This window comes from Lonchura striata, chromosome 2 (genome assembly GCF_046129695.1).
Source record: "Lonchura striata isolate bLonStr1 chromosome 2, bLonStr1.mat, whole genome shotgun sequence".
Lineage (NCBI taxonomy): Eukaryota > Metazoa > Chordata > Aves > Passeriformes > Estrildidae > Lonchura > Lonchura striata.
The window spans coordinates 84,334,221-84,345,056 of NC_134604.1; the positions used below are offsets into that span (position 1 = coordinate 84,334,221).

Sequence of the window (10,836 nt, forward strand, 5' to 3'; positions counted from 1 at the left end):
AAGCTGAGTATTTGGGGCAGGGGGAGGCTAGTTGTTGCTGTGTAAAAAAAATAATTCTATAGGTACATGCTTGTGACAAGAAAAAGTTAGCACAGAGCTATGGTAGCAGGCTGTTTTCTGCATCCAGTATGAGAAGTAACAGATTTAAACTGAATCAAGAATTACTCAGATTATTGAGAGCAGTTTTTAACAGTAGGCATACAGACATAATGGAGTAAATAAATGCTAGATGAAGTCTTTGTCCTTAATGATTTTAAAGTCAGCTTGACACGGGTGACAAATGTCCCACACTCTCATCTCTAAATCCATTTGAAAAACAGTTATGAGTATCACTCAATGTTCTTAAACTGGTTTTATAAAAAAGGGGAAAAAATAAGAGAGTGGGTTGAATTCTCACAACAATTCAGCCAAGTCACCCCTGCTCAAGCAGCAGCTGAAATGACTGTGAAAAGCCAAGGAAAGGTTTTCAAATCTTCCATCAGACAGGCCTCTGCTGTACTTGGATTGATCTCCCACAGCCCTTTCCCATTATTTCAACAAGTGCTGCACTTCAGATCCTATCCAGAGCCCACCTGAAACTAGTTTCATGCCTGTGCATAAATAAACAAGGGACTAATCATTTTACAGCTGTATGGCAAAGCATTAAAGGCAGCTGAGCCACAGAGAGGGCAGTGCTAGGGCTGGGTGGTCCTACATCCTGCACTTGCTGGTACAGCTGGGATTTCTACCCATGGCAAGTGAACAACCATGCAGGCTTTGCTTACACAAACACACCCCACCTTTCCTTTCCCTTCAGCTCCTCTCATCTCAAGAAAAAAAGGGCAAAAACTATTGGGTAAATGGTGTGGGCCTTGTGCTTCTCTTGATTTATTGTACAGCTCAAATATATTTTATTCAAATACTGGCAGAGGCACAGTTTCCAGATTTCCTCATAGGAAATGCTATGAGACACTAACCTATTGTGGAGTACTCCTGAAAAAACTGGAGTCTGGAATTAACAACATTTCTGTGAAAGTCAGCATTCCCTCCTTTTCACAGGCACAAACAAAATGTACAAAGCATCTTTAAACTAGGGCTCTGGCCTTTCTCTGCCCTTTAAACTAGGGCTCTGGTACATTAAAGCTGATTTTTCAGAAGACTTCAGCACTCTGTACTGTAATTCCTATGGGTCACAGGGCTTCTGTATCATCAGCTTCATATCTAGTCGTAACATGGTAGTCTACCATATCAGTTCCTTTCTATTTCTAGTTAGGAGCTATCTTTTAAAATGAGTTTAATCTTCCATCTCTTCCTGCCGTGCTGTTCTTATGGTTAAAAAAACCCCACCTTCTTCCAACTTCCAGGCTGAGATGATTCAGTACTGATGTGTAAAAATCTGTTCCTCTGCCAATATTGTTCAGAGCTTGATTACCTCTCTTCCACACTGTTGTTCATGCTGCTGTGCACTGCTGTGCTCTTTCAACCTTGACTTCGAGACTAAATAAATCACACAGCTTGGTCCTCTCCAAGAAGTTATTTCACCTGACATCTCTCTGTATCTATTAAGAATATTACTTCACTCCCTTAGGGCTCGGGTGCCTATAACAAAGAACATGTTAATACCACCATACATTTGCCCTTTTCATGACTAGCTCACTCAGGGGTTCAGAGTCACCCCTTGAGCCACCAGGGCCCCCTGACCAGGCACACCTGAACACTGCTGCTACAGCAGTTTTGCAAAGCCAGCTCTAGCCTACGAAAAGTGTCTCAGCTTCTGCTTGATTTGGACTTGGCCTCTTCAGAAAATCTAACTTGTCTAACATCTCACAGACACTGTGGCACCAGGGACCAAGTCCAGCTCCTCTGAGAGCTTTTAAATACCTCAGCCTTTAGATACTGCCTCCATCCTTTTTACCTCCTTCAGTCTCCCACCAGATTCCTGCACACTTTCTAACCTCTGGCACAGACTAGGTGCCAGACCAGGTTCCAGGTGCTCATGGTGCCAGTCGTGCTGCACGATCCATTCCTGTCCCAGGTGGGTCCAACCTTGAGTGCTGATCAAGTGCTGCACTGGATTAAAAACAATCACTTGTGATACATGACTGAGAAGGAGCATGAAAGGAGAGGCAGCAGACACTGAGTCTGACTCCTTCAGTGCTTGACTTTGCAGCACAGACATTGAACGCCTCTGTAACAGTGTGCATAGACAAGAGGTTTCCTGGCATTTTTTAAAAGCTTGTACTGAAAACAATAGATGTCAGTGATATGCATGTGAGTCATTGCTAGAACTGGGACTGTTTAAATCCAGTGTACAAACATCTGTCACTTGAACCAAGGACACAGACAAGGACCTCCCCCAGACTCCTCTGTTCTGGTGGCTAGTGGTAATGTCCACTGCAGAAGAGTCTGACTGCAAAGGCACTCCCAAATGGAGCTCAGACAAAGGCAGCTGGGTGAGACAGCTCTCACATCATCCCTTTTACTCACAGACTGAGCTCAGCAGTAGCAGAAGGTGGGCAAAGACTTTATTTTTACAAATTTGAGCTTTAAAACTTGAGTTTTGCAGGACAGCACTTCTTCCCATGCATCCACCCCAATGCTGCTAGGAGAGCATGGGGGCAGTTAATAAATTCCTTATACAGAGGGAAAGAGGGGAGTCTGGTTTGCAGGAGAAATGTGTTTATGTGGGCTGAGAAAGGTACAGGGGAGGGCAAGTTACCATTGCCCTGTGGACCAGCTCTCCATCAAGGGGCTGGTCCACTGCCAGTTGTCTGCACAACCATTTGAGCTGAAACATGGCAAGAGCTGCTTTTAAAGAGCTACCAGTTTCCCCCTAAAATTTGGACTCAGACTCACTCTGCTCTCCCCCCTCTTCCTGCCCTGAGCTTTCCTCCTCTATCTCTTCCAAACAATACACTTGGGACAATTCCCAGTTGTTGGTCCCTACTTCTCCTAGCTTGCTCTCTCCATGCTCCTTCCTTTCCTCACACTCTTAGGTAACTTTTCAAATTAAAGCAGCCACAACTTCCTGCCTCTCCTTTATCAAATCTGAGTCACTCATTCATCTCACACCCAAGTCCTTTGCACAACAGATTCCACTATCCTCAACCAAAATTTAATTCCTTTCCCCATTCTCTCATGTTTACCTCATCTGTCATCAATGCCTTTTGCTCCCACCTATAGACTTTTCCATTATTAAGCACTGGAGAGCTGAGCACTGGATTTGGGGGTCTTTCTTAGGAACTACACAGGGAAAGAGGGGATAGGGAAGCAGGCATCAGTGGGAACCAGGAATGGCAGAATCCTCTCTGCTCAGCCCAGTGATGCAGCCCCTGCCATGATTACATGGTTTTGATTCCCTCTGTACCACACTGAGTTTTCTATGGGAAAGAAAGAGGTTTGCACATGCTCACTGGAGATAAGACCAATGCAGATTTTATTTGGTATAAAATAAAGATACACACACATACCAAAACCACTTTTACTGAGCACGTGCTATTAATTTTATACAGACATTAATATATTTGGCCAAATCAGAATAGAAATCAGAGGTAAAAATAAAAACACAGGGGACATCCCAGAGGTACTGCCCCTACCCAAAATGGAGTTCCAAAACACTGAAGTGACAAATGATTTCAAAGAAATAGCTCTGAGAATATTTGAACACAGGCAAAAGACCACCACATCCTAAGTTAAAAAGAATATGCAACTGCTTTGACTGAAATTTCAAGAGACTTAAACCTTATGCCCATGACAAAAAGCTTCAGTGTATATACAGTTGAAGTTTGGCAAAGTTGAACCTTCAGAAACAGGGAAACAAGTTTGGAAGCTCCAGGGAAGGACTGGATTCTCACTCAACAGCGACAAGAAATGGCACTGCAGGTGCCCCAGGTTAGCAGCAGAACTTAACATCTCAGTGCTGGAAGCAAGAAATCACAGTACTCAATATCCAGACTGGAAGTCCTAAAATGTTAATCAGCTGCCAGCCTGCTGTTCAGAGCCGAGACTGCCAGATATACATCTCATCAACTAACAGGCCCCTTAAGCATTGAAACCCACCACCTCAATGTGTTTGCATCCAGCTTTCATCTCTTTGAAACACAGCCAAGAGAAAGACAATTTGGACCTGGCCCCTCATTCACACACACACACACAGACACACACTGCCAGTGGGATGTTGAAAACTGCTAGTGCAAGGCTTGACATATCATATTTCTCCCATGTCATCCTCCATGGTGTAATGTTAAATAGGAAAGACAAAACAACATCTCAAGTAGTCCCAGTGCTGCACGGATTGCATGGTGACTCTGAAAAACGACATGCACCATCAGAGAGTCTCAGTGACAGCTCTCTGTGCTCAAGAAAGGAACAGAACATGCTGTTGGGCTTGTTGGCTGTCGAGGTTTCGGTGGTTTAATTGTGCTGCCATAAGAAACCCAAAACTCTGCAGTATTTTTCTTGTTGAGCTTTACTGAAGGTGGTGGTACTGAGAACTTAATGAAGAAATTCAGGACTTTTCTTGATGCCCAGACTGATGGGGGAGGAGGGGCTAAAATGACTCATGCGATACTGAAGTTGTTAAATAAGTAACTCCACAACCATATCTAACTTTTGTTAGATACTGCAACTGATACCAAACTATTTCTATTGTACCTGCAGTATGCAAGTACATACTGTGGCTATCTACAAGGACTCCGTATCCTAAGGAGTAGAAATAAGGCAGGGCCCAAGTATTTCTTGGTTGTAGACTTTCATAATTTCCCACAAGCAATTATGGCATGGAAATATCCCAGCCTTTTATGAATAATTACACTACTCAAGTTTCTACCTCCCTTAACTTGGACATGTGACAACCAAAAGTTAAGTAAAAACAGACAACAGAGTTGTCTTGTGAGCATTTGTCAGTTTGGTACCCATTTCCCACTATGACTTTTTAATAAATTAGTTGTTATTTCATTGTATGTAATGTACCATAAGTAGGTAATTTTCACCAGTCTCAGTCCAAAATACTAAAACTTTATGGCTGAGTCCTGCACTCTGCAGGACTGCACTTTCTGTTCTCTGCATGTGGTGTCACTGACAAAGTGATTCTAAGCCTTCCAAGTTCAGGTTGGCTATAAAAATGTGTTCACTGTTCTCTTGATTATCATACCATGCTCTGCTCTAAATGAGCAGTCACAGCTCAATTTTCTACATCATCCAGTAGAACGGTGACTTCACCTCAAACTGCTCAAGCCATACATGTCCAGCTGCTCTCAAAATGCAGTCTAACGATGGGTGTCCTGCTTTCAGCAAGTTCTGGTTGGTTCCAAAGATCTCTGCCACTGAAACTCCATGCTGGTTGTCCTAATCAGGCATGTTTCTGCCTTTCCAGACAAATACCAACACTGACATTTGACAGTACATTTGCTTTTTCTTCAAGGCCTGAGTTTCAAGACCAAGTATATGCTGTAAGCACCCTGAATGAAGCTGTCCAATGCCATCCAAACACCCTGAAAAGTGGGATTCATTTGTTGGTGAGCCTTAGTTGTCCTCCTTGGGCAGGAGAATTTTAGAAAACCTTCTAGTGACTGAAGCCCAGATGTCACATCACCAGTCACTAAACAAGTGTCATCCACATACTGTTTTAAGATGTCGTTCTGGCCTACTTGCTACTTTCTCAGCTTTGGATATTCCCTATGGACTTTTTAGATGAGTTTTCTAATGAATTCAGGTGCTCTGAATACAAACCGAAAATTACACCTGCTATATTTTCGTACACTTTGTCTAATAGAGCCCTTTTCACATTATACAAAAATTTAAAAATTAAAATAATCACTCATGGAGAGCAACCAAGCTAGTGAACAAATTTTGCTGACAGAAACAATTATTGATACAGAAAATGCATCTATCATAGATTATCCTGAGTTGGGACAGACCCACAAGGATCAGCAAAGTCCCATTCCAGGCCCTGCATAGGACAAGCCCAACAGTCACACCATTGGCCTGGAGCATTGTCCAAATACTTACTGAGCTCTGTCAGGCTTGGTGCTGCGACCACTTCCCTGAGGAGCTGTTCCAGTGCCCAAACACCCTCTGGGTGAAGAACCTTTTCCTAATACCCAGCCTAAACCTCCCCTGACACAGCTCAGGCCATTCCCTGGGTCCTGTCACCAGTCACCAGAGAGAAGAGATCAGTGCCTGCAGTTCCACTCCCTCTCATGAGGAAACTGTGGACTGCAATGAGGTTTCCTCTCAGTCTCCTCCCGGCTGAACAGACCAAATGACCTCAGATGTTCCTCACATGGCTTCCCCTCAAGGCCCTTCACCACCTCTGCAGCTCAAACATGGAACACTTTGAGAAAATACCAGATAATTTCCAGTAAGTGGATTTTCTCCCAGGTATAAGAAACAAGTTAAGCTAAATGTTAACACTTCTTTGCTCATCATGATGAACAATTTTCAGTGAAATTAAATGTGAACTTTGAAAGACTTATGAAAGATATTTACCACCTAAAAGAGCGTAATGAGATTCTCTGCTTAACTGTTGCATCACACAATTCTGTGACTGCAACTTGCTAGGAACAAATCAAGAGGATATACTGGATTTTAATCTTCCATCCTATTTAAGAAAATAAGTATCATATCATCTTCTGGTATGCACAAAAATCTTAATTTCTTTCCAAACCTGTCAGTACAAGTCAGGCTGGGTATAGTCCCAGAAAAGCCTTCCAAAATAGGCTACCTGACACAGGTTATCAAGGCATTGTACAGGTACTGTCTATTCAAACATCATTATTAAATGCCACTGGAACACCCAAAGACAAATTTTGACATCACAGGCACAGTGAGAGAATGCAGAAACATCCCCTAGATAATACACACATTTTTCTAGCACAACATGAGACCCTGTAATTCATACTTCAAGCAGAAGCCCAAGGTTGCAAAACTGTATAAAGTATGCTACAGGGAAATGGATAAATTTGTTCAAAAATATTGTTATGACTACATTTTCCTGTCAGATAATGAAAGAGACCTGCTTCTTATGCCAACATACTCTCAGATGGGAAGATCAAGGGAAGAAAGAGCCAAAATAAATGAAGGTTCATCCTAACTTAGTGACATGCTGTACAGCACAACACTCAGAGCACAAAAATGTACCGTGCAATTCAAACACCTCCTCCATGATAACATAACATCTTTGAAATGCCGTTATTTTCAGCACTTTATATAAATACTGCTTTCGTCTTGATCCTGGATTATTCTCATTTTGAAACTCATATTCTGGGTTTGTATTTGAGGACTGCATGTAAACATCCCTGTACACTCTTGTGAAGCCATTTAAAGACTACCAGACTGTAATAGATACAAAAGCAGTCTCTATGAAGTTATGAAACTGCATCCCTAAATTACAACTGAACCTTCTATCCTCACATAAAGAAATTAAGAAACAAAGGCGCTTCAAGATAAACACACACCCTCTTCTCACAAAAGCTGCAGGAACATATAATTTTAAAATCCAAAATAAAACTCCAGTGTTTTTTGTTGGTTTGTTTGTTTGCTTCATTTGTTTACTTTTTTTTAATGTAAGATTTTATTTGGGAATGATTAATGTGTCTTAGCCTCTTAGAAACATTTGCTTTTGTCCAGGAGTTGCCAGCTGAGAGGATGTTATTGTTTGGAAGGGATGTGATCAGGAGGACCCTGAGCACGGTGCAATGTGTCAGCCCGGAAGCAAGGGAAGAAAAGTGATTCTCTCATCTCTGAGAGAAAACAAAACAGAAATGTCAAGCATTTGCCTTCCAGTTTCATTCGCCCCTACACGTGTTCCAAAGAAACACGCTAGTCACCTGTATCTCACACGAATATCACCAAACTGTATCAATGTATGTATATTATAAAAAATCCTGCTTTCAAAACAATTACAGATTTCTTTAGAAAAGCAAAGATTTCTGCCACAAACATCTTCAAAACACATAAGCAGGCAAATGCTTACCCTGCTGCTCAGAACGACAGACGGAGCTGGACACAGCTCCCCTTCCCTCAGCCCACCCCCCCGCTACAGCACCAGCAATGAACAGGGGCAGAGGCCATCCCTGCAGAGCAGGTTTGGAGCAGGAGAGTTGAGCCCTGCCCTGCAGCAGGCACCCTCCTCCTGGCTGTCCAGGCCCTGCTGACCCCTGCAGCGACTTCACAGAAGCCTCTTGTGTTTCAGTAGCAGTAAGACAGAGGTCAGTGTGATTCAGAGCTCCAGGAGGGCAATGCTCTCACAAGAGCACCTTCCAGGTCCTCTAGTTCCTTGCTGAGAGTCTTCACCTGGAGGATTTTTCAATTTTCATGCAGTTTGTTTGTAGCATACCTGTTCTTTGTACATGATCACAATTTCAAGCTAAAAGCCTCCAAGAGTGATGCCGGACTCGGAGGACACCTCTTACCAAACCCTTCTCGTAAATAAAACATCCCCCTGCCCTCTCCACGCAGTCCAGAAGGAACACAGCCACAATGAAGCCACAGCGGCACGGGCGGCCCGGACCCTGCAGCGCTGCCTGTGCCCGAGGCGAGGCAGGCGTCCCTCAGCCCCCGAGGGAGCGCCCGGCCCGCCAAGTGGGCGCCTACCCTGACAGCGGTGACCCCCGCGCTCAGCTCTGCCCGACGGCGCCCGCCCGCCCGCCCGTCCGTCCGTCCGTCCTGGGGCCCGTCCGGGACGTGCGGCTCGGGCGCTACCGGGCGTCGCCGGCGCTGAGGGGGTAGGCGAGGATGCTCATGGCCTCTCCGCACGCCGCCTCCACCTGCCGCACCTGCTGGCGGCTGAGGCGCTCCCGCCAGGCGTGCACGGCCTCCCGCGCGTCGCGGGCGGAGATGAGGAAGGGCCGGTCGGAGGAGTAGGCGGCGCCGCGGGTCATGTTGACCACGAAGTCCTCCAGGGCTGGCGGCACCGTCAGCCCGGCGAAGCGCAGCAGGCGCCGCAGCTCGGCGCGGGGCTCCCGCACCAGGTCCTCGTAGCGGAGCTGCGTGTAGCGGCGGCGGAGCCAGTCCGGGGCGCGCCGGGCCAGGAGGAGATCGCGGAGCCAAGACTGGCAGATCACCTCCAGCGCGCCGCCGAGGAAGAACTCGGCGCGGTGCTGCGGCTGCGGCGGCCGCCCTCCGCCCAGCATCCCGGGCGGCAGCAGGAGATGCTGCTGCTGGTGGCGGGCCGGGCCCCGCGGCTCGGCGCGGTGGCGGCTGCGCAGCACCTGGACGCTCTCCCGCAGCAGCGCCTGCCGCGCCTTCAGGCGGGAGTTGTGGACGGCGCGGGGGTCGCGGAAGAGCTGCACCACCCGCAGGTTGAGGCCGGGCTCCCGCAGCAGCGGCAGCAGCGCGCCCAGCTCCAGCAGCCGCACGTCCTTGATGACCACCACCGGGTACTTGCGGCACTCGGCCTCCAGCTCCCGCAGCGCCCGCGGCGGACACGTCTCCTCGCAGGTGGCGCCGTCGACGAGGCCGATCTCCCCGCGGGGCCGCGGGGCGGCGGGGCAGAGCGGCGGCGAGCAGATCACCTTGTTGGTCCGCCAGCCGAAGATGCTGGCCGTGGTGAGGTTGTCGGCGGCGGGCGGGGCGGGGGCCAGCGGGTCGCGGGGGCCGGACGGGGCGGTGTAGAGGCGCAGGACGGAGAAGTCGCATCGGAAGAGGGCGCGCAGCATGTCGCGGAGGGCTCCCTGCAGGCTCAGCGCGTCCCCCGGGTAAAGCGCCTGCCAAAGGTGCCACATGGGCTCGTACAGGTAGAAGACGTCGGGGTGCTGGTTGAAGAGCTCCCCGAGGAAAGAGGAGCCCGTTCGCCAGGTAGCGTGCAGGTAGATGTGCCGCTTCCCCGCCGTCCCCGCGCTGCCGTTACCCGCCGCCCCGGCCGTGCCCGCCTCATCCTCCTCCTCTTCCTCGTCCAGCGGCGGCCGCTGCTCCCAGCCCCACTCACTCAGCGCCTCCTCTAGGCTTGGGCAGCGCCGCAGCAGCGGCTCCTCGTCCGTTCGCCCGCGCCTGGCTCCGTAGTCCAGCGCGTAGGGCACCAACAGGAGCAGCAGCAGCGTGTACAGCACCAGCACCGCGGCGAAGCGGCGATGTTCGCCTCGCCACCGTCGCCGGCCCTTCATCGCTGGGGCCGGCTCGGACCCCGGCTCCGCCGACTCTCTGTTTGCCGGAGGGCGGCTCTTTGCGGAGCAGCAAAGTTAGCGGCGGCGGCGGCGATGTGGGCGGCGGGCGGTCCTCCCCGCCGGGGAGCACGCCCACGGGCACGCCGGCCCGGCTCCGGGCCGCCGGCCGCGCCGCCCGCCGCCGCCTCCTCCTCCTCGTCCTGCTCCTCCTCGCAGCGCGACGCGGACGCGCCCGCACCTGCCCCCGCCGCCGCCTGAGCAGCCGCTGCCGGCGGCGGGGCGCGGGCTGCTGCTGCTCCGGTGCCGCTGCGCCGGGCTCCGGGCCGCCCCTCGCCCGGCCTCCCTCCCTCCCTCCCCTCGGGCAGGGCCGGAGGGGCGGGCTCGGCACGGCGGGACTCACCCCCGCCCGGGAAGGGGCGCACCGAAAAGGAGGTGTGTTAGTCAGGACACGTACCGGGCAAGCCGAGGGTGTCCCGAGGAGGAGTGGTTGGTCCTGCTATTCACCAGAGCTCCCGAGAAAGAACACGCAAGACGCTACAGAAAGGAGAAGAGGTGCAAGTGTATTTTTAGGGTAGACGACAGCTATTAAAATCTGCAGTGAGTTTCAGAAATGCTGCAGTTCTGCGCTCTACAGAGCTGCGGGGTTTCTCAGCTACACTTTTGGCTACGTTTGTGTGCTGATGGGATGCGGACATCTCGATTGTGACTCATTGCTTCAGTTTTTACACCTGTAAGTTCCATAGCTGTCTGAGCA

General features: G+C 49.3%; 1 protein-coding gene across 1 annotated transcript; it reads right to left on the reverse strand.

Moving 5' to 3' along the window:
• Positions 1-8,678: 8,678 nt before the first annotated feature.
• Positions 8,679-10,214, reverse strand: CHST7 (carbohydrate sulfotransferase 7). The gene has a single exon (XM_021546655.3). The coding sequence runs from the start codon at positions 10,080-10,082 to the stop codon at positions 8,679-8,681; it is 1,404 nt and encodes a 467-aa protein (XP_021402330.2). The 5' UTR covers positions 10,083-10,214.
• Positions 10,215-10,836: the final 622 nt, after the last annotated feature.

Coding starts and splice junctions, on each gene's coding strand:
- CHST7 (XM_021546655.3), bottom strand. CDS start 10,082: ATGAAGGGCCGGCGACGGTGGCGAGGCGAACATCGCCGCTTCGCCGCG.